Here is a 25,031-nt window from a genome sequence, read left to right as displayed (position 1 = left end):
CAACTGATCCGTTTTTTTTTTTAGAGAGGGAGAACAGAAAATGTGCATGATTTGAATGGAAAAATGCATGAAAAAAACGGATTCGGAGGCCAGATTCATCATTTCACTTTCACCTCAGTTTCATACGTTTTTTGACGGATAAGTCGCTGGGCGCTTTTTCGCCGGACAGAAAAAAAACGTTCCCCCGTACGTTTTCTCCGTCCACCGGAAACGCTTTGACAGATCCGGCAAAAAACGGATGAAACGTGTGGCCATCAGGCGCAATCCGGCGCTAATACAACTCTATGAAAATAAAACGGATACGGTGGAAAAAAAACGGATGCTTTTTTTTTTTCCCCAAAACTGGACGGCAAAAACCTGATGTGTGAAAGTAGCCAGATAGATATATGGATAGATATTAGTGATGAGCGAATATACTCGTTACTCGAGATTTCCCGAGCATGCTAGGGTGTCCTCCGAGTATTTTATAGCATGGAGATTTTGGGGGTTTTTTTCACCGCAGCTGGATGATTTACAGCTACTAGCCTGCCTGATTACATGTGGGGATTCCCTAGCAACCAGGCAATCCCCACATGTACTTAGTCTGGCTAATAGCTGTAAATCATTCAGCACTAAAAAATACTCGGAGGACACCCGAGCATGCTCGGGAAATCTCGAGTAACGAGTATATTCGCTCATCACTAATAGTTATATCTATAGATACATAGATATATCTATCTATAAATTGATAGACAGATATAGCCATAGTTATCCATGTATAGATATATCCATAGATATATAATAGCAAGGCTGATGTTGATTAATGAAAATGTTTAATTAAAAAAAAAAAAAAGATGGCGTGGTCTCCCGTGCAATTTTCTGCTCCAGAGGAGGGAAAGCCAACGGCCGGGGGCCAATATTTGTAGCCTGGGAAGGGGATAATACCCATGGCCCCTTCCCAGGCTATGAATATAAGCCCGCAGCTGTCTGCGTAGCTTTTATTGGCTATTAAAATAGGGGGACCCCCCCCCAAAAAAAAAAAAAAAATAACGTGGGGTCCCACATGGAAAAATCTGCAACGTGTGCACATGGCCTAAGAAGTCTGGCAGACAAGGATGGGAATAAGGAGCCCTGGCAGACAAGGATGGGAATAAGGAGCCATGCATACCAGGATGGGGATGAGGAGCTAGGCAGACAAGGATGGGGATGAGGAGCTAGGCAGACAAGGATGGGGATGAGGAGCCAGGCAGACAAGGATGGGAATATGGAGCCAGGCATACCAGGATGGGGATAAGGAGCCATGCAGTCAAGGATGGGGATGAGGAGCCAGGCAGAAAAGGATGGGGATAAGGAGCCAGGCAGACAAGGATGGGAATAAGGAGCCAGGCAGACAAGGATGGGGATGAGGAGAATCAGAGCACCGCATACATGAACCCCGCCTTAGGGCACGAGAATCTCATTAACACAAAACTGAAAATAAAGATTAAAGTGCAACCATAAGACGGATTTACAGGTTCCCTTTATTGCAAGTTGCCTGCATTGAAGAGAGCCTTACTCATGTATGGCCACCTCTCCACATCAACTACTTTTCGGAGAGCGACACAGGTGTCCGGAGACCCACCATTTTACTTATCCATCCTTTTCTCTGGCAAGTATTATACATGTCTGAAGCCAACAGACACAGACCGGCAAGTCTATGACCAGATGGTTGGGGGCAGCACAGAGTAGTGTTGCAGTCTGCACACACCTGATGTAGGGAATTGATCATGGCAAGGAAGCTGCATTATCTTCACCAGAGGAGATGCAAAGGATGGTCTGGGCCGGCCCTCTGAACTACTTGGTGCAAAGACTTGTATAAAGTGCATTTTTACAATTATGACAATCTGTGGTGGTATAGAGCACACATTTAGGAAACCAAGGACAATTGCGACACGTTATTGGCAGCAGATGAAAGTCTGTGGGATAAAGGGAACCAGTCTAGTTGGCACTGGAAAGTAGCTTTTCTTCAGAGGGAAGAAAACTAGATCAGAATAAACACAAACCCTTTCATCTACTCTATAATGGAACAATGATTGATTCATTGAAGTGTTAATCTGTGTTAATGTAATGTTCTAGCCAAATAGAAAGCGATCCTGAATCTGGAACTACAAGCCTTCTATAAAAAAAAAAAAAAAAAAAAAAAAAAAAAAAAAAGAGAGCTTAGGGTACCGTCTCACAGTGGCACTTTTGTCGCTACGACCGTACGATCCGTGACGTTTCAGCGATATCCATACGATATCGCTGTGTCTGACACGCAGCAGCGATCAGGGATCCTGCTGAGAATCGTACGTCGTAGCAGATCGTTTGGAACTTTATTTCGTCGCTGGATCTCCCGCTGTCATCGCTGGATCGTTGTGTGTGACAGCGATCCAGCGATGCGTTCGCTTGTAACCAGGGTAAACATCGGGTTACTAAGCGCAGGGCCGCGCTTAGTAACCCGATGTTTACCGTGGTTACCAGCGTAAAAGTAAAAAAAAACAAACAGTACATACTCACATTCCGGTGTCTGTCCCCCGGCGTCTCAGACGTCTGACGTCACCGCTGTGCTCGCTTTCCGGCCGCTGTGCTTACACAGTGCAGAGAAGCTGAGACGCCGGGGGACAGACACCGGAATGTGAGTATGTACTGTTTGTTTTTTTTTACTTTTACGCTGGTAACCACGGTAAACATCGGGTTACTAAGCGCGGCCCTGCGCTTAGTAACCCGATTTTTACCCTGGTTACCCGGGGCCTTCGGCATCGTTGGTCGCTGGAGAGCGGTCTGTGTGACAGCTCCCCAGCGACCACACAACCACTTACCAACGATCACGGCCAGGTCGTATCGCTGGTCGTGATCGTTGGTAAATCGTTTTGTGAGACGGTACCCTTACTGTAGTAATTAGCCAGTACTGGAAACAGAAATAAAATAGTGTCAGTCTGCTCCAGAATACTGGAGCATTAATAACTTCTTTTAATTTCCCCAACATAAAAAAGGCAAGGTATCACTGTACAGCGGCACCTAGCAGGTGGCTACAGAACAGTCGGCTCAACTTTTAAGGTATCCATCTGATTTTGATGAGAGCAGAACTCCAGAAAAGCAATGTAAACATGGATTGTTCACTCAAATATAAGAGACGTGCAACGTTGTCACCCCATCCATGGTGTCATGTTTGAAACTGGCTCCATAGATGGTCTATATTAGGGGTCTCAAACAAGCGAGCTGCATGCCACCCCGAGCCTTCATTGTGCGGCCTTCGGGCCTGAGACAATCGTGCCCAGCGAGCCAGAGGCCCATCGATGTTAGCAATGCTCCTCAATTGAATGAGTGTCCTCGGACACACTTTCAGTTGAAATGTATAGCGGTGCAGAGACCAGCTCTCTGCACCATAATTCCAACACCAGCCAATCAGAGGCCGGCAGCTGACGTTGGCGTCCCGATGCGTCAGCACATGAAAATTACTAAGCGCCCCAGCTGTGGAGGAGGAAGAGGAAGCTGTTCATGGAACATGTGTATGTAAAGAGCAGTAAAATGAGGGACATTATTACAAGGAGGGGACAAGGGTGTAGACATTACTATAAGAGGGGACCAGGATGGGGAGACAGAGGATGAAGGACATTATTACAGGATTGGGACATTATTACAACCTCATTGACATTATTACAGGATAGGGACATTATTACAAGACAGGGTACACTAGTACAGGCCGAGGGACATCATTACAAAACAGGGGCCAGAATTACTGTATGGGTCCAATTGGGGTAAAAAGAGGAAAATATTAACAAAAAGTAAAATAAAGAATAAAAAAAATAATGAACTATTTGGCTACTAAAATGTGGTTTTATGTAAAAAAAAAAAAAAAAAAAAAAATGAAGTAAAAAAAAAAAAAAAAAAAAAAGACCTGTACCAGAACCCATATAATAAAAACCAAGAAAAAAAAAGTTAAATAGAAAAATAATGTTATCATAACTAAAAACATAATCTTCTCCAGCAATTCAGACTTTTTCTATGTGCAGCCCATTTACCCGGCTGGTTTTGAGACCTCTGTTCTAGATCGCCATGTCACTATATTGAATCTGGGCGATTATTTAGGAGTGCTAGTCACCTCTTTTTCTACTATTTAAGTTGGTAGTTACATATATAAAAAAAAAAAGTTGAAGAATTTATGAGTTTTGTTATTTCATCTAATGTACATAGTTCATCATTTCTTTATTCACTCAATCCTTGCTGCTGTAGCCAGTTTTGTTCTTTTTGACCACACAAGTTTATCTGCATGTTAGTCCACTTCTGACAGCGTCTAGTACACCATTGTATCCAGCGACTAAGGATAGGCAGCTAGAAACTAGCTCCACTGGAGTTCAAAGTTTCAGATTCCAACTACGTCAGTGAAGCCTATGGCTCAGCTAATACCGTTTATCGGGTGTTCACACGGAAGACCTTGATGGATTATGGAATGGGCAAAATGCAACCTCAAGTAAAGCTATTAAACTGCAAAATCACTTACCCAGTGTTACCACCATCACAGGTATGTTGAGTCTCTGTCGTGTGCTCTGAGATAGCCTGAGAAACCCATATTCAAGTGAATATTCTACTATGTACTCTTCTTGGGGCCAAACTAGGGAAAGAAATATAGATATTTATACATATAATCACAAAAGGTAAGCCAAACATGAAAAAGTCCTACATTTGGAATGACAAGTCTTCTAAAAACTATAGTACTTTACTGTAGTAATTAGGCTACGTTCACATTAGCGGCGGGCGCCGCAGCGGCGCCGCATGCGTCATGCGCCCCTATATTTAACATGGGGGCGCATGGACATGCGTCGCACTTGCGTTTTGCGCCGCATGCTTCACTGCGGCGCCCGCGTCCGGGCGCAGAGGACGCAGCAAGTTGCATTTTTGCTGCGTCCAAATTCAATTAAAAAAAGGACGCATGCGGCGCAAAACGCAGCGTTGTGCATGCGTTTTGCTGCGTTTTTGTTTGCGTTGTGCGCTGCGGCGCCGACGCTGCGGCGCACAACGCAAATGTGAACGTAGCCTTAGCCAGTACTGGAAACAAACAGGGACTAGTGTCAGTTTGCTCCAGGATCATGGGCAGTTAATCACTTCTTTTAATTCCCCTAATATAAGAAGGAAAGCAGCACTGTATGCTTAAAATTCAGTTTCTCAAGCTATAAAACGACAATATAATAAACTCTCTAATATACCGTACTTAGGCTATTCTCTTCTCCTCACAGCCCCTATCTGAAAAGCTGTATGTAGACATCACAGGAGGATGCATTAAAATGGAGCAGTCTAGAAAAAGTGGTGGAGGACTGAGAAATAAATAGGTAACATATATTTCATTCACTTGAGTCTGGCATAGTCTTCAAAAAGTGTTTACAGCGTCGACCTCGACGCATAATGATATGGTATCGCAGTGCACATCATTATGGATGTGGACAGATTTTTTTTTTTTTTTGTAAAACACTACATGAGAACTTGAATAGGTAATCTTATGATCACATGGGTAACACACAGCTTATGCATGTTATCCGGTCATTGTTTAACTTAGACAGCCTATCAGACACCTGTGGGATCTAATTGGCTGTAGTTTACAACTGACCTGTAGGCCTTGGTTAGACCTCTATTTACATAACACAAGGATCATGCATATGTGTGCCTACAAGCTGACAGAAGAAGTGCTCTCCCTCTGTCAAACTCTTCAGCTAACACTGCCACTACTTGCCGCAGCATAGGAGAGGTTAAACTGTTGGAATTGGCATGAACATGTAGGCTGTGCGTACACGGTGCATTTTCACGGCGGCGATGGGCCAAAAACGCTATGGAACCCTTATGGCACCTAAATTCAATAAGAATCCTGAAGTATTGTGAACATGATCAGACATTTTTCTTTGAATATTTTCACTGCATTTTTCTGCAGCTTGTCAATTCTTTGTGCAGATTTTTAGCGTTTTTCACCCATTGACTTCAATCCAGTCAAATCCACAGCAAAAACACAGGTATAAAAAAGGCCGCAGATTTGTGAGTTTTTCCAGACTTCCTATGGTGTTTCCCACGTTGTCATCTGTGTGACAGTGAAGATAAAGACAGTTTGTCAGTAATGCTACTGCCGGTAACCGTACAGTCATCAAAGCGTTGCAGGGTCACGTTGCCAGATGTCAGCGTGACTGTGAACCACAGCAAAAAGCATACAGCAGGTCAGCAGGTGTCGGCTGATGAGACACTGCTACTCCCATCAGGCTGCATCTGCTGTCACTGATAACAGTGATAGCAGGAGACGCTGATGGGAGAAGTAATCTCTCGTCGGCCAGAGTCTGTGTTCAAACAAACAAAAAAAAAAAAAACATATCAAGTAATTAAACACATACTGAAACAGAAATAGAAAACACTCTTCAAACACCAAATCCCCAGTGCCCTTGTCCCTGGTAAACAATCAAAAATAAACAGTCTCCTGTCCGTCATAATTCAGAGTGTCCCACGGCGATCTCATTTGTAGAACAGTCACATCGGGAGATACACTGACAGGAGCATCATTGCTCTTGTAATATATAGTTGTCGTGAGAGAGGTCACAGGAGTTCATCAGCTGATGAGCTCCGGTGATCTCACAGCACCGCTTCGTGAGTACTTTCTCACGCAATGGGTGCCATAAAGGAAATCACTGGGGCTCATCAACTGATGAACTCCTGTGACCTCTCTCAAGGCAGCTCAGCGCTTAACACTGCAGGAGCTTACAAGCTCCTGTCAGAATGTAGCCAGCTGTTCTTGTTTTGTTTTTTACTATGTTCATTAAGTGCTAAAACTGACCTGCCATTATGATTCTCCAGGTCATTACGAGTTCATAGACACCAAGCATGTCTAGGTTATTTTTATCTAAGTGGTGAAAAAAAATTCCAAACTTTGTTAAAAAAAAAATAAAAATCGTGCCATTTTCTGATACCCGTAGCGTCTCTACTTTTCGTGATCTCGGGTTGGGTGAGGGCTTATTTTTGCGCACCGAGCTGATGTTTTTAATGATATTTTGGTGCAGATACGTTCTTTTCATTGCCCGTTATTGCATTTTAATGCAATGTCGTGGCAACCAAAAAAAACGTAATTTTGGCATTCTAACTTTTCTTGCTATGCTGTTTAGAGATCAGGTAATTTTTTTTTTTTTTTTTATTGATAGATCGGGTGATTCTAAACGCGGTGATACCAAATATGTGTATGTTTCATTTTTTTATTGTTTTATTTTGAATGGAGCGAAAGGGGGGTGATTTGAACTTATATTTTGTTTATATTTTTTTAATTTTTTTATATGCTTCCATTGTCCATTGACTAGAAGCTGCTATAACCCAATCACCTCTGCTAAACACAGGGTATGATCAGCGCCATTTGACTTTTTGAGTGCAAAATTTGCTGGAACAATTGGCGGACACCATGTCACATTTGGAGAGCCTCTGACGTGCTTAAACAGTGTAAATCCCCCACAAGTGACACCATTTTGGAAACTAGACCCTCAGGGAACCGATCTAGATGTGTGGTAAGCACACTGAACCTCCAGGTGCTTCACAGACATTTATTATGTTGAGCAATGAAAATAATAAAATCACATTTTCCTCATAAAAATATTGTTTTAACACCACGTTCAGGGCCAACAGGAATTTTTTTTCTTTATACAGCAAACTCAGGTCCATTTTTTCTTGAGTGCGCCAATACCCTACATGTAATCGTGAAATATTTTTCAGGCACAGTGCAAAGTTCAGAAGGGAAGGAGCCCCAGATTTTACTGTTTTGCTTTGCAGTTGCCATGAGCTACTGGGAGTACCCATGTGGACACAGACAGCAGAATCCCCCATAAGTGACCCCATTTTACAAACTACACCTCTCAAATTCATCTTGGGGTGCAGTGATCAAATTGACACCATGGGTGTGTCACAGAATTTTATACAATTGAGCAATGAAGAAAAAATAACTACATTTTTACCAGCAAAATTTTGTTTTAGCCCAAGATTTTACATTTTCACACAAGAAGTTGTTAAAAATAACACCAAAATGTGTCCCACAATTTCTGCTGAACGTGGCAATACCCCATATGTGGCTGTACAGTTCTACTTCGGAGTGACTCGGGAGGAACGGAGCGCTATTTGCCTCAAGAAGCGCAGATTTTGCTAGAACAGTTTGCAGACTTCATATACAGATCCCCTAATTGCCAGAAGAGTAGAATCCCCCCTCAAGTGACCCCATTTTGGAAACTATACCCCTTTGGGAATTTATCTACAGTTGTTGTGACAATTTTGACTCCATGGGCACTTTCCAGAAACAAGCAGCAATGGATGTTGCAGAGTGAAAATTGCAAACTGTAGTGACCAGTACGCTGTGCTGTAGCGACCAGTACGCCGTAGCGACCAGTACATTATGCCCAGCTCATGCTTTTGGAGGCATGCATCCGTAAGTTAGGCGGGCTCTCATCGCTTCAGAAATGGCAAACATGTGGACGCTATATGTGGTTTAGGTACACTGTGGGGATCAGAAGGGAGGGGGCATTTGGATGCGCAGAATTTGCTGGACTTAATTTGGATGGTTATGGAGCCATTTTGCTTTTCTGGAGCCTTTGTGCTACCAGTAATGTGGAAGCCCCCTATATTTTCATTAACAGATGACAGACCTGAGTGAGAGCTTGCTTTTTTATGGACTGAGCTGAAGCTTTCATTGGGATCATTTACATAATGGTTGGGATCACATTTATCCGTCGCTCTATGCTAAGCACGCACTTTGGGTTTTCCATCTAAATCTGAGTGACGTGATTCAGAAGAAACCCCCCGAGGGATGCACTCACTATAATGAGGCAGCAGAGTTACTGTGGACTCCGTCTGGCCTCTGTTCAGTGGTGTCCTTTTCAGAAGTGCACAAAACTGTGACCGACGGCACTAGTATGCAATCCTAGAAAGACGGACAGTGCCCGATCACAGGTCAGACAGCGTCCACAGTGCCTCCATCTGCCTCATTATAGGGAATCTGCTGCCAGAGGTTCCGAATGAATGACGTATTCATTAAATAATTGGTTTTATACATTTTTTACGCCGTTCCTCATGCGGTATAAGTAATCAGGCAACTTTATTCTTCAGGTCAGTGCGATTACAGCGATGCCAGATTTATGTCGGGTTTTAGGATTGGCAGCTGTCACACATTAAAAGACGCCTTTTATTGCAAAAAATAGTTTTTGCATCACCATATTTTGAGAGCTATAATTTTTCCATATTTTGGCCCACAGTCATGTGAGGGCTTGTTTTTTGTGGGACGAGTTGACGTTTTTATTGGTACTATTGTCAGACATGACATTTTTTGATCGCTTTCTATTCAGATTTTTGGAATGCAGAATGAACAAAAACCAGCAATTCAGGATTTTTTTTGTTTTTGGGAGGGGGTATGCAGTTCCATGTGTGGGAAAATTAAAAAAGGCAGTTTTATTCTTCGGGTCAGTAAAATTACAGTGATACTTCTTTTTTTAAGTTTTGGTGCTTTTACACAAACTATTTTATAGAAAAATTATTTTTGCATCACTGTATTCTTGCGAGCTGTATTTTTTTTTTTTTCCGCTGATGGAGCAGTATTTTGCCAAAATGAAGTTTTCAGCAGTACCATGTTTATTTATATCTGTCTTTTTGATCGCATTTTATTCCACTTTTTGTTTGGCAGAATGCTCATGCATTGTTTTTGCCTTGTTTCTTTATGGTGTTCACTAAAGGGGTTAACTAGAGGGACGGTTTTATAGGACGGGTCATTGTGGACACAGCAGTACCAAATATGTATACAGTTATATATTTCGTACAATTTATAGATACAATATCTCTTGATTTTTTTTAAATATTTTTACAATTATTAAAAACTTTTTTTTTTTACTTTGTTCCATTATGGGACTATCATCTTTTCCAGGCTGATCGCTTGTTCAGCATGGGGATGCAGGAGCATCCCCATGCTGTACAAACTGTCAGCTCTGCACTGACAGAGAAAGATGCTGATTATGCCCTGGCGCATGATCAGCAACTTTCCCAGCTCTGGTGACCCGGATGTCATCCCTCTGCTGGCTCCTCGAATGCTGCAATCGCAGCATCTATGGGGTTAAAGTGAAGGGAGTGGTGCATGACTACTCCTGACACTTCGTGCCGGGTGTCAGCTGTCAGAATCAGCTGACACCCGGCTGCGACCGCCCGCGCACAGCCCATGTGCGGGCTGTGCACGAGGCTAAGTGCGAGAATTGAAGCATCTTATGGATGCGCCACTTCTGGTGCAGAAGAAAGCTAAGGTTTTTAATCTGGGAGGGGGCCCAATATCCATGCCCCCTTCCTAGGCTATTAATATCAGAATGCAGCTGTTTGCCTAGCCTTTGCTGGTTAATTTTATAGGGGCACCCTACATTAATTTTTTTATGGGGGGGCCCCCTGTAAACTAACCAGTAAAGGCTAAGCAAACAGCTGTGAGCTGGTATTAATAGCCTGGGAATTTGTAAAAACGTTAATTAGTAAAAAATTAACAGTTGCTGTTTGGTTCCAAGCCTATCTAGGTTCATTCTGTTAACGCTTATTTAACTACCGTATATACTTGTGCATAAGCCGAGTTTTTCAGCAACTTTTTTGGCTGAAAAAGACCCCCCTCGGCTTATACACGAGTCATGGTCCCAGTGCAGAGGTCCCCGGAACATGTCTGAGCTCCTCTGCAGCCTTGGTAAGTATTCTGGTGGCTGCTGACAGGGCCAGTGGTCGTCATTGGCACCGGGACAAGTGCCGGTGTCCTGAGCAGGCGGGGACACCGGCACGCTATGGGGGCCAGGTGCCTGTGCTGCCGCTTGCTCAGGATCCTGGCACTTGTGATATTCACCTGTCCCTGTTCCACCGCCGCGCTGTGTCTTCCGCGTCCTCTGGCTGTGACGTTCAGGTCAGAGGGCGTGATGACGTTATTAGTGCGCGAACTCTGCCTGAACAGTCACTGCAGAGCCGGCGACGGTGAGGAGCAGCAGCCAGCGATGAGAGGGGAGTATGTCATTTTTTTTTTTAATGCAGCAGCAATATAGGGATTTTTGTGTGTACTCACCGTAAAATCCTTTTCTCCGAGCCACTCATTGGGGGACACAGGACCATGGGTTATGCTGCTGTCACTAGGAGGCTGACACTAAGCTGAGACAAAAAAAGGTTAGCTCCTCCCCTGCAGTATACACCCTCGTACTGGCTTCCAGACACCCAGTTCAGTGCAAAAGCAGTAGGATAGAAACAATATAACCAGTAACATTAGAATATAACATGTCAAACAAACAGTCAAGATCAAAAAACAAGATCACGAGCCGAAAAAGGCTACCAGGGTGGGTGCTGTGTCCCCCAATGAGTGGCTCGGAGAAAAGGATTTTACGGTGAGTACACACAAAAATCCCTATTTCTCCTTCGCCTCATTGGGGGACACAGGACCATGGGACGTCCCAAAGCAGTCCCTGGGAGGGAAACAATACAACCAAATACCTCCATGTACCAACTGACTACAGGTGCGCAACGGCCGCTTGCAGGATACGCCTGCCAAGGGCCGCGTCCGCAGAGGAGTGGATGTGGACATTGTAATGCTTTGTGAAGGTATGCAGGCTAGACCACGTTGCGGCCTTGCAAACCTGCTCCGCTGTTGCCTGGTGCCGGATGGCCCAGGAAGCACCCATCGACCGAGTGGAATGAGCTCTAATCCCCGCCGGGATAGGACTGCCTCTGACTCGATAGGATTCCTGGATAGCAGATCGAATCCATCTGGCTATCGTGGATTTAGACGCAGCCAAACCCTTTCTGTGACCCTCCGGGAGCACGAAAAGGGCGTCCGATTTTCTGAAGTGAGCCGTTCTGGAGATGTACCTCCTGAGGGCCCTAACCACGTCCAGAGTATGGAGAGCCTTCTCGACTCTATGTTTGGGCTGTGGGCAAAAGGAGGGAAGAATGATGTCCTCATTGAGGTGGAAAGAAGAGACCACCTTTGGAAGAAACGCCGGAGAAGGACGAAGGACTACCTTGTCCTGATGAAAGGCAAGGAAAGGAGCCCGGCAGGATAAAGCGGCGAGCTCTGAAACCCTTCTGATGGACGTCACCGCTACCAGGAAGGCAACCTTCCAAGAGAGGACCGAGAGCGGAACGTCTTGCAGGGGTTCGAACGGAGGTTCCTGAAGGACCCCTAGGACCAAGTTGAGATCCCAGGTCTCCAGCGGCATCCTGTAGGGAGGAACCACATGGGAGACTCCCTGGATGAAAGTCTTGACCTGAAGGTTGGTGGCGATCCTACGCTGGAAAAGCACGGATAACGCTGAGATCTGACCTTTGAGGGAACTCAGGGCCAAACCGGAGTCCAGACCAGCCTGAAGGAAATTCAAGATGCAAGGGATAGAGAAAACGAGGGGAGGGAGACCCCGGAGCCTACACCATGAGAAGAAGGATTTCCAGACGCGGTGGTAGATGGAGGCGGAAGACGCCTTGCGAGCACTTAACATGGTGGGGATGACCTGCTGAGAGAAACCGGCACGAGTTAGAACCCAGGTTTCAACAGCCACACCGTTAAACGTAGGGCCCCTGAGTTCTGATGGTAAATCGGTCCTTGGCGAAGCAGGTCTGGGCGGTCTGGCAACCGCAAGGGAACGTCGGCTACGAGCTGAACGAGCTCCGCGTACCAAGCGCGACGAGGCCAGTCTGGGGAGACCAGAATGACTGGAACTCCCTCCATCTTGATCTTTCGGATCACCTTCGGCAGTAAGGGAAGGGGAGGGAACACGTATGGGAGCTGAAAATGATGCCACGGAGAAATCAGCGCGTCCACTCCTATGGCCTGGGGATCCCGAGATCGAGCAATGAAGTTGTGGACCTTGGCGTTCAATCTGGACGCCATCAGATCCACGTCCGGGGTCCCCCAGCGAAGACAGATCTGGTGAAAAACCTCTGGGTGGAGTTCCCACTCCCCCGAGGCAAGGCCCTGGCGGCTCAGGAAGTCCGCCGCCCAATTCTCGACTCCCGGAATGTACACCGCAGAGATGATGGAATGGTTGGTTTCGGCCCAACGAAGGATGAGGGAGACTTCCTGCATCGCGGCCCTGCTGCGGGTACCCCCCTGGTGGTTGATGTAAGCCACAACCGTGACGTTGTCGGATTGGACTCGTACAGGGTGACCCGCGAGCAGGGGGTGAAAGCGATTCAGAGCAAGTCTGATAGCACGAATCTCCAGGATGTTGATGGGAAGTTTGGATTCCCGAACTGTCCAGAGGCCCTGGGCAGAGTGGTGGAGGAACACCGCCCCCCAGCCAAGAAGACTGGCGTCGGTAGTCACCACTAACCAGCGGATCGGGAGGAAGGACTTCCCCCGGAGGAGAGATGGGCCCAGGGTCCACCATACGAGAGATTGTCTGACCCGCGGGGACAGGGGACAAGGGCGGTCGAGAGAAGAGATGCTCCTGTCCCAGATGTCTAGCAAAGCCTGTTGCAAGGGACGGAGATGGAGTTGAGCAAAAGGAACTGCTTCGATTGCTGCAACCATCTTTCCCAGGATCTTCATGGCGAACCGAATGGTTCGCGGGCGAGGATGACAGAGCGTTTGGGCTCCTTGCTGAAGTGCTTGGGCCTTGGACCGAGGAAGCAAGACCAGCCCCCTCGAAGTGTCCAGGATCATTCCCAGAAAGGAGATCCGACGGGCAGGAACGGGAGAGGACTTGTCCCAGTTGATCAACCAACCTAGGCGCGAAAGAGAATCCAGGGTAATGTGGACGCTTGACTCACAGGCCTGAAAAGACGGGCCCTTTATGAGGAGATAGTCTAAGTAAGGTAACACGATGACTCCTCGAGAATGAAGGATGGCCATGACAGCCGCCATGACCTTGGTAAATACCCTGGGCGCCGTGGCGAGACCGAAGGGTAAGGCCGTGAACTGGAAGTGATCCTCCAGAATGGCAAAGCGGAGGAACCTCTGATGAGACGGGAAAATCGGGATGTGAAGATAGGCATCCTTGATGTCTATCGAGGCCAGAAATTCCCCTCTTTCCATCGAAGAGATGACCGATCTGAGCGATTCCATCCTGAAGTGCCGGACTCTTACGCACTTGTTCAGGAGCTTCAGATCCAGAATGGGCCGCACTTTTCCGTCTTTCTTTGGCACGACGAAGAGGTTTGAGTAGAAACCTTTGAACCTCTCGTGTTCCGGGACCGGGACAATGACCCCGCTCTGGCGGAGGATGTGAATGGCGCAAAGAAGGGCGCGAGTCTGAGTTGCCGAACTGGGAAGACGAGAGGGGAAAAACCGAGTTGGAGGAGGAGAGGAGAACTCTATCTTGTAGCCGGACGATACCAGATCCCTGACCCATTCGTCGTGCACGACGGAGAGCCAGGCTTGCTGAAAAAAGAGTAGGCGTCCGCCTATTCTGATGGTATCGACTGGCACCGTTCCCGAGTCATTGAGACGGGAATCTGGGAGGTCTGGAACCTCGGGTTCTGGGCTGCCTTGGTTTCCTGCGCCAGGAAGGATTCGGCCTGAAGGAGGGACGAGAGTCTCTGTCATTGCGAGAGGAACGGTCTGATCTGGAAAGCCCGGAGGGATTGGACCAGGCTGGGCTGGTACGAAAAGGCCGAAAACGAAAGAAAGGCTGGCGCTGAAAAACCGCCTTGGGCCTCTGTTGGGGAAGGAACTTGCTCTTTCCCCCTGTGGCGTCGGAAATAAGCTGGTCAAGCTTTTCGCCGAAAAGACGCCCGCTTTGAAAAGGGAGGGAGATCAGAGATTTCTTAGAGGAGGAGTCTGCGCGCCACTCCCTGAGCCAAAGAGCCCTTCTGATAGCAATGGCGTTGGAAGCCGCCGATGCTGCGCAATTCGCCGCGTCGAGGGAAGCGAACATCATGTAATCGCTAGCCATGGCTAACTGCTTGGCTAGGTCTGCCATCTCAGACGGGAGGTCCTGTTCATTAATGGATTTCGCTAGAGCATCCGCCCAGGAAACCATAGCCTTGGTCACCCAAGCCGCGGCGAAGGAGGGGGCCAGGGAAGAGCCAGAGGCTTCATACACTGAACGAGCTAGAGAGTCTAGCTGGCGTTCAGTGGGACTCTTAATTGAAGAGCCCTCCGGAACTGAAAGAAGCGTTTTAGAAGCTAGGCGTGAGACCGGCGGATCTACTAAAGGGGGATCCGTCCAGTCCTTCACGAGATCCGCTGAAAAGGGATACTTAGATGCCAGGTCCTTCTTACCCGTGAAACGCTTATCTGGATGCTCCCTGTGACGCCTGACTATATCCAGAAAAGCTGGATGAGAGGCAAAAGATTTGTGGGAACGTTTGGATCTGGTAAAAGAGACCGCGTGTTCCCCCCCCCAAAGAGGGTGAGCGAGAGGTGGAGCTGGCAGAGTCTGAGCGGCGAGGAGAGCGCTCAGGAGAGGCAGTGCGGATCCGTTTTCTGGATGACCGAGCATCTTTAAGTGGAGAGCGGCCCCTGCTGGCCGACGATTCCCCTGCTATGAAGGGATCTCTTAACGCCTGAAGCGGATTACCCTGAACCCCGGGAGGATTTTGAATGGATTTGATGGCGTTGGCTAAAAAATCCACGGACTGTGTGAGTGAAGCGACCCACGGGGGGGGGACTAGGTACGCCAGAGTCGGTGGCGGTGGAGGGCTCCTGGGCACATGGGGCATCGCAGGCAGAGCAGAGGGGAGAACTTTGAGGCTTAGGAAGTGGGGCCTGGCAGGTGGTACATGCAGAAAAAAAGGTCGTATGTACTTTAGGTAGTTTTTTAGACCTTGACTGCGACATGATTCTAATGCAGAAAGAGGCCACAGGGACTATAAACTGGACTGGGAAGCAGAGAGAGACGCTGCAGGGGAGAAGCTGACGATGTCTCCTTACCCCGGTCCTGTGTCCCGCTGTCCTGGGAAGCTGAGAAGCCTGAGAGGAAACTGGCTGCACGTGGGCGCAGTGACACCGAGGTGCGTCCGAGCAGGAGCTGCGGCATGTGGTGTGAAGATGGCCGCCGAGATCAGGAAGGAGATCTCGATGGCTGTGAGAAGCGCCAGGAACCAGGGGCGGCGCCGCCGATGACGCGCAGGAGTGGGCGGAGCCTATCGGCAGCGACCAGCGGCTAGGCCGAAGCCGGGGGCTAAATTTGCGGCCTGGGCCCGGCCGCAAAGTGCCGACGTTACAGCGCTACAGCCCCTAATGTGCCCTGCTTAAGGAGGAGCCCTCCGGACCGCCGGCGCCCCCCCCCCATCCCCCACGAGACACTTACCCGAGGAGGTGAGAGGAGCCTAAGGATGGCTGGGACGGTGCAGGGGATGGGAAGCCTCCATCCACCAGCCCCAGAGGGGAGTGGAGAGGAACCGTCCACCACCTGAGTCACACAGAGCATTGGTGATGCAGTGTGGTCTGCACGGACGCCACGGGAATAGGGGGCCACTGTACAGCCGAGGGTGAAACCTGGTGGACAGGGCAAATGTCCGGCAATAAAAAGGCCTGGCTGCAGAGGAGGATACTGGAGGAAAACACCAGTGCTCCTCTGTACAACATGGGGAGATCGGCGTCCCTTTTAGGGAAAAAACCGTCGCCCAAAAATGGTCAGCTCAGGCAGTGGCTCCCACGTCGCAGGAGAGGATACGGAGAGGTGAAACTCCCGTGCTCACCTGTTGTTGGTTCGGGGGAGATCGGACCACTAAAGAATCCGTCGCCCCCTTCGTCCGGAATGGATTAAAAAGAAAAAATCCGTGAAAATAAAAATCAGTGTGCCTCCTACGGACACTAAGCTTGAACTGGGTGTCTGGAAGCCAGTACGAGGGTGTATACTGCAGGGGAGGAGCTAACCTTTTTTTGTCTCAGCTTAGTGTCAGCCTCCTAGTGACAGCAGCATAATCCATGGTCCTGTGTCCCCCAATGAGGCGAAGGAGAAATAGGATATAATCATATCAGCATAAACTGCACTGATATGATGAGCATCTTATGGGGCCATCACCAACCTTTATGCAGCATTATATGGGGCATATTTTAATATGGAGCATCTTATGGGGCCATCATTAACCTTTATGGAGCATTATATGGGGCATATTTTTCTATGGAGCATCTTATGGGGCCATCATCAACCTTTATGAAGCATTATATGGGACGTATTTTGTATGGAGCATTTCCAGGAGCTGCTGCATTTCCCACCCTAGGCTTATACTCAAATCAATAAATGTTCCCAGTTGTTTGTCACAAAATTAGGTGCCTCGGCTTATACACGAGTATATACGGTACTCTTTAATTCAGACACAGAATATGTCAAGCAAAATCACAATCAAATGAGAACAAGATGTAAACAAAAAAAATTCTAATAAAACTTGGCAACAAACCTTAAAATTGATGTACAAAAACAATATCAATTTCAACTCATGTTATATTGTCGCATATAATCTGTTCGCCTACCTTGATATTGTACAATTTCCCCAAATAAAATTATTGAAACAAAAAAAAAGCAAAGCAGCAAAACCTGATACCTGCATTTTTGTTGCGATTTTTCACCACCCGTTCATTTCAATGGGTGAAAAACGCTGAAAACTGACATGCTCCATTGTGCAAAAAAACATGCAAAGCACGAAATACTGATCACAAAAAAAACAAACAATGTGTGTGCATGAGATTAAAACGCAGCTGAAAATTGGCATAAAAAAGGGCTTGTTTTTTGTGAGACGAGTTGTACTTTTGAATGACACAATTGGTTTTACCAAATAGTGTACTGGAAAACGGCAAAAATATTCCAAGTGCGGTGAAATTACCATGTTCACTAAATGCTAAAACTGACCTGCCATTATGATTCTCCAGATTATTCAGAGTTTGTAGACACCAAACATGTCTAGGTTTGTTTTTTTTTTATTTAAGTGGTAAAAAACAAAAAAATCCAAAGTTTGTCCATAAAAAAAAAAAAAAAAAAGCGCCACTTTCCGAGACCCGTGGCGTCTCCATTTTTTGTGATCTGGGGCTGGGTAAGGGCTTACTTTTGCATTCTGACGTTTTTATTGATACCATGCTGATCCCCTGTTATTGCACTTTAATGCAATGTTGCGACTACCCAAAAAAAAACAAAAAACACAATTCTGGGGTTTCGTTTTTTTTCTCACTATGCCATTTACCGATCGGATTAATACTTTTTATATATTGATAGATCGGGCGATTCTGAATGCAGCGATACCAAATATGTGTGGTTTATTTTTTCATTTTGTTTTATTTTGAATGGGACAAATGGGGGGAAATTTAAACTTATTTTTTAAATACTTTTAAAAACTATTTTTTCACTTTTTACTAGCTTCAATAGCCTCCATAGGAGACTAGAAGCTGCGATAATCCAATCGCTTGTGCTACACAGAACAGAGCTGCAGCCCTGTTCTGTGTAGAAGAAATGCTATGAGCGCCGACCACTGAGAATAAAAAGATACATTCCCATTTGTTGGATTCCCTCTGGACAGTTGCTCTAGAGTGGAATCAGATGTGTATACACTATTCGTTCAATGTGAAAGCACTCGATAAGCTGCCCAGCAATAGTAGTCATCTCGTCCATCAACCGTCAGTCAAGTATGTGACTGTCCTGACAAATTGGTGGCAGTGGTAGGATATGTTTCTGATCTCCCCAACACTCATAATGGATATGTACACCATCATGTTAAGGGGAATCTGTCAGCAGTTCTTGCTATGTAATCTGAAGTCAGCAGGCATTAGAGGCTAAAACACAGAGTTCAGGGAGGGGTCACTTAGTAAACAGCAGCTGCACTTTGACAACTGTGAAGGATTTATCACTAAGACTAAAGGCCCCGTCTCACATAGCGATTTACCAACGATCATGACCAGCGATACGACCTGGCCGTGATCGTTGGTAAGTCGTTGTGTGGTCGCTGGGGAGCTGTCACACAGACCGCTCTCCCCAGCGACCAACGATCAGGGGAACGACTTCGGCATCGTTGAAACTGTCTTCAACGATGCCGAAGTCCCCCTGCAGCACCCGGGTAACCAGGGTAAACATCGGGCTACTAAGCGCAGGGCCGCGCTTAGTAACCCGATGTTTACCCTGGTTACCAAAAAAAACAAACAGTACATACTCGCCTTTCGGTGTCCAGGTCCCTTGCCGTCTGCTTCCTGCTCTGACAGTGCCGCCGTACACTGAGAGCAGAGCGCAGCGGTGACGTCAGCGGTGCTGTGCTCTGCTCTCACTGTACGGCGGCACTCAGTCAGAGCAGGAAGCAGACGGCGAGGGACCTGGACACCGAAAGGAGAGTATGTACTGTTTGTTTTTTTTGGTAACCAGGGTAAACATCGGGTTACTAAGCGCGGCCCCGCGCTTAGTAACCCGATGTTTACCCTGGTTACCAGTGAAGACATCGCTGGATCGGTGTCACACACACCGATTCAGCGATGTCAGCGGGACCTCAACGACCAAAAAAAGGTCCAGGCCATTCCGACACGACCAGCGATCTCACAGCAGGGGCCTGATCGCTGGTACGTGTCACACATAGCGAGATCGCTACTGAGGTCGCTGTTGCGTCACAAAACTTGTGACTCAGCAGCGATCTCGCTAGCGATCTCGCTATGTGAGACGGGGCCTTTACATAGCTGGAGGGCAACTAAGCACTTCACTGTCTATAGACTTTGTACACAGAGACTGGAGGGGGCGGGGTTCGCTTTCTCAGCTCTGCTTCATTCTAAATCTAAAAACTCTGATTGTATCAGAACGGCTGCAGCCAATAAACTAAGTGATACATCGTTGGATTCAGCTTCTCTTTGCCAACATCAGGCTGCTCTCAGATGAGGTAGCAAAAACCTGCTGACAGATTCTCTTTAAGGGCTTAAAGAGGACAGCATCATGTTTAATGTTCATGTCACAAAAGCTAGATGAATACCATTACATTTGCTGTGAAATAATTTATTCTGAAGTGGGATTTCACTCACCTTTACTAGCAGTATCGCTAAAAGAAAGACCATGACTCTGATTATCAGAGGCTTGCTTCACGCTCTCGAGCGATGGCTTCAGAAATACCTTGGGCTCAATGTCGAGCTCAAACTAAAAGCAAAAGAAAAACAAACCATGAAGTATTTCAAAATTGGCTCAGTTCGCCTATTGGTTTGGTCTCGAAACTGAAACACTACTGCAATCCAAAATTATTCACATATGTCCGGCTCCCATGTGTAAAGTGATTGAATATGATTTACATACCTTTTCATAGTGGAAACATGCAGACAAAAAAAAAACAACAAAAAAACAACACAAATCTGCCTTGGTTTTATCTTTCAGGTTTACAAATAGCGCAACAATTTTTGTAAGTGTCAGTATGAGTACAGTGATCCTTAACATGTAGATTTTTTGCTGCCTATTTTAGATTCTAAAGAAAAAAAATATTTTTTTGCACTATTTTATGTTTCAACATATTTTTTAACCCCTCTGACATTTGTCGTAATAATACATCCCTGTTCTTCTAGCAATTAGGGGCTCTGTATATGAAGTCTGTAAACTGTTCTAGGAACATTTCGTTCCAAGAGGCAACTAGCTAGCGCTCCGTTCCTCCCGAGTCTCTCCGTGTGGCTAAGGAGCACTGTACAGCCACATGTAACATAGTAACATGGTTATTAAGGTTGAAGGAAGACTTTAAGTCCATCTAGTTCAACCGATAGCCTAACCTAACATGCCCTAACATGTTGATCCAGAGTAAGGCAAAAAAAAAACCATGTGGCAAAGAGTAACTCCACCATGGGGAAAAAAATTCCTTCCCGACCACATACGGCAATCAGACTAGTTCCCTGGATCAACGCCCTATCAAGGAATCTAGTATATATAACCTGTAACATTATACTTTTCAAGAAAGACATCCAGTCCCCTCTTAAAAGTAGTGAATCACTCATTACAACATCATACGGCAGAGAGTTCCATAGTCTCACTGCTCTTAGGCTATTGTGCACACGTAAGAAAAGAGGTGCAGAATTATCTGCACAAAATCTGCATCTCCTGGCAGAATCCGCAGCTGTTTTTTATGCAGATTTTATTTCTATAATGGAGGGGTGCAGAAACGCTGCAGAACTGCACAAAAGTAGTGACATGCACTTTTGAAATCTGCAGCATTTCTGCGCAGATTTTTCTGCACCATGTGCAGTTTGTCTTTTTTCACATTGATTTTACATTGTACTGTAAATCACAGTGCAGATCTGCAGCGTTTCTGCTGCAGAAAAATCTGCTGCAGATCTGCACCAATTCTGCATCGTGTGCACATACCCTTACAGTAAAGAACCCGCGTCTGTTATTATGCTTAAACCTGCTTTCCTCCAGACGTAGAGGATGCCCCCTTGTCCCGGTCTCAGGTTTATGATTAAAAAGATCATCAGAAAGGTCTTTGTACTGTCCCCTCATATTTATACATTAAAATAAGATCACCCCTTAGTCTTCGTTTTTCCAAACAGCTCCAAGTGTAATAACCTATCTTGGTATGGCAGACCCCCCAGTCCTCTAATAACCTTGGTCGCTCTTCTCTGCACCCGCTCCAGTTCAGCTATGTCTTTCTTATACACCGGAGACCAGAACTGTGCACAGTATTCTAAGTGTGGTCGAACTAGTGACTTGAATAGAGGTAAAATTATGTTCTCCTCATGAGCAACTATGCCTCTTTTAATACATCCCATTATTTTATTTGCCTTTGTAGCAGCTGCCTGACACTGGCCACTGAATATGAGTTTGTCATCCACCCATACACCTAGGTCTTTTTCATTGACGGTTTTGCCCAGAGTTTTAGAATTAAGCACATAGTTATACATCTTATTACTTCTACCCAAGTGCATGACCTTACATTTATCCCCATTAAAGCTCATTTGCCATTTATCAGCCCAACCTTCTAGTTTACATAAATCATCCTGTAATATAAAATTGTCCTCCCCTGTATTGATTACCCTGCAGAGTATAGTGTCATCTGCAAATATTGAAATTCTACTCTGAATGCCCCCTACAAGGTCATTAATAAATATGTTAAAAAGAAGAGGGCCTAATACTGACCCCTGTGGTACCCCACTGCTAACCGCAACCAATGTGGTGCATTGTCACGTTCAGTAGAAATTGTGGGACAAATTTTGGTGCTATTTTTACCTATTTCTTGAGGGAAAATTTAAAATCTGGGGCTAGAACAACATTTTGGTGGTAAAAATGTAAGTATTTTTTCTTCACTGCCCAATGGTATAAAATTCTGTGACACACACATGGTGTGAATATGATCACTGCACCCCTAGATGAATTCATTGAGAGGTGTAGTTCGTAAACTGGGGTCACTTATGGGGGGGGGGGGGGGGGTCTGCTGTTCTGGCACCTAATGGGCTTTCACAGTGTGTCATGGTACCTGCAAACCATAACAGTAAAATTTGGTGCTCCTTGCCTTCTGAGCTTTGCACTGTGCCCCAATTTCATTTAGGATATTGGCGCACTCAGGAAAAAATGGTCCTCAGTTTATGGCCGGCCTCACACTAGCGAGTTTTACGGACGTATGAGCGCATAAACTACGTCCGTAAAATTCGCATTACACACGGCCCAATGAATCTCTATGGCCCAGCTCCTATCTGCCGTATATTACGCATCCGTAATATACGGTCTTGTACGGCCGTAGAAAATCGCAGCATGCTGCGTTTGTCACCGTATTGCGCAAAAAAAAAAAAAAAAATCGCCAATGAAAGTCTATGGGGGCGAGAAAAATACGGATTCCACACGGACCAGCAGTGTGACTTGCGAGAAATATGCAGCGGTGTTAGTGAAAAGCCGGTAATTCAATTGCCGGCTTTTCATTTCTCCTTCACAAACCCGACAGGATATGAGACATGGTTTACATACAGTAAACCATCTCATATCCCCCTTTTTTTTGCATATTCCACACTACTAATGTTAGTAGTGTGTATGTGCAAAATTTGGGCGCTGTAGCTGCTAAAATAAAGGGTTAAATGGCGGAAAAAATTGGCGTGGGCTCCCGCGCTATTTTCTCCGCCAGAGTGGTAAAGCCAGTGACTGAGGGCAGATATTAATAGCCTAGAGAGGGTCCATGGTTATTGGCCCCCCCTGGCTACAAACATCTGCCCCCAGCCACCCCAGAAAAGGCATATCTGGAAGATGCGCCTATTCTGGCACTTGGCCACTCTCTTCCCACTCCCGTGTAGCGGTGGGATATGGGGTAATGAAGAGTTAATGTCACCTTGCTATTGTAAGGTGACATTAAGCCAGATTAATAATGGAGAGGCGTCAATTATGTCACCTATCCATTATTAATCCAATTGTATGAAGGGGTTAAAACACACACACACACATTATTAGAAATTATTTTAATGAAATAAACACACAGGTTGTGTTTTAATATTTTATTGCTCTCTCAATCCATCTGAAGACCCTCGCTTGGCAAAATAATAAACCAACAATATACATACCTTCTGATGAACTGTCACGTCCCACGAAGTAAATCCATCTGAAGGGGTTAAATCAATTTACAGGCAGGAGCTGTGCTAAAGCACTCGCTCATACCTGTAAACCCCGGGTGCTGAAAGGAAAGCTGGGTGATCTGTACTTGCATTGAGTCGCGGTGAGGCGCCCTCTGCTGGATGTTCTCATGAACTGCAGCCTTGGAAAAGTTCCCACGCTCGAGTTCATGTGAGTTCATCCTGTAGAGTGCGCCTCACCGCGACTCAATGCAAGTACAGATCACCCAGCTTTCCTTTCAGCACCCGGGGTTTACAGGTACGAGCGAGTGCTTTAGCACAGCTCCTGCCTGTAAATTGATTTAACCCCTTCAGATGGATTTACTTCGTGGGACGTGACAGTTCATCAGAAGGTATGTATATTGTTGGTTTATTATTTTGCCAAGCGAGGGTCTTCAGGTGGATTGAGAGAGCAATAAAATATTAAAACAACCTGTGTGTTTATTTCATTAAAATAATTTATAATAATGTGTGTGTGTGTTTTAACCCTTTCATACAATTGGATTAATAATGGATAGGTGACATAATTGACGCCTCTCCATTATTAATCTGACTTAATGTCACCTTACAATAGCAAGGTGACATTAACCCTTCATTATCCCATATCCCACCGCTACACGGGAGTGGGAAGAGAGTGGCCAAGTGCCAGAATAGGCGCATCTTCCAGATGTGCCTTTTCTGGGGTGGCTGGGGGCAGATGTTTGTAGCCAGGGGGGGCCAATAACCATGGACCCTCTCTAGGCTATTAATATCTGCCCTCAGTCACTGGCTTTACCACTCTGGCGGAGAAAATTGCGCGGGAGCCCACGCCAATTTTTTCCGCCATTTAACCCTTTATTTTAGCAGCTACAGCACCCAAATTTTGCACACACACTACTAACATTAGTAGTGTGGAATATGCAAAAAAAAGGGGGATATGAGATGGTTTACTGTATGTAAACCATGTCTCATATCCTGTCGGGTTTGTGAAGGAGAAATGAAAAGCCGGCAATTGAATTACCGGCTTTTCACATATATCGCGCTGAATTAAATATAAATACAGAATGATATATATATATGTGTGTGTCTCAATGACTATAATTATATATATATATATATATATATATATATATATATATATACACACACACACACACATATATACGTATACATACTGTATATATGTTTTAACGAACATTTGAGCACATAAATCCATTAGATGTCGGTTTTGCAAGCCTGCGAGAAAATATCGCAGTACGGATGCCATACGGATTACATACGGAGGATGCCATGTGCAAAATACGCTGACACACCCTGCCTACGGATGACATACGGACCACTATTTTGGGGACTTTTCTGCGTATTACGGCCGTAAAAAACGGACCGTATTTTTATACGCTGAGTGTGAGGCCGGCCTATGTAAGACAAAAAAATCCTATTAGTCCTTAGAAAAAATAAAAACTTGGGGCTAAAACAACATTTTAGTGGTAAGAATTTATTCTTTCACCGCTCAGTGGTATAAAATTATGTGGGGCACATGTGGTGTCAATATGGTCACTGCACCCCTAGATGAATTCATTGAGGAGTGTAGTTT

At 45.8% G+C, this 25,031-nt stretch overlaps 1 protein-coding gene across 2 annotated transcripts in view; it reads right to left on the bottom strand.

The window, feature by feature from the left end:
* Positions 1–25,031, bottom strand: part of TMEM259 (transmembrane protein 259) — an 85,429-nt gene that overhangs the window by 39,254 nt on the left and 21,144 nt on the right. For both annotated transcript variants that reach the window (XM_077271477.1, XM_077271487.1), the window contains exons 4-5: positions 19,919–20,030; positions 4,499–4,609 (exon numbers count right to left, since the gene is read on the bottom strand). In XM_077271477.1, coding sequence (XP_077127592.1) covers positions 4,499–4,609; positions 19,919–20,030 — 223 coding nt within the window. The remainder of the gene's footprint in view (positions 1–4,498; positions 4,610–19,918; positions 20,031–25,031) is intronic.

This window comes from Ranitomeya variabilis, chromosome 1, assembly GCF_051348905.1.
Source record: "Ranitomeya variabilis isolate aRanVar5 chromosome 1, aRanVar5.hap1, whole genome shotgun sequence".
NCBI lineage: Eukaryota > Metazoa > Chordata > Amphibia > Anura > Dendrobatidae > Ranitomeya > Ranitomeya variabilis.
The sequence above is the reverse complement of the archived record's forward strand: the minus strand, read 5'-3'. Positions and strand labels throughout refer to the sequence as shown.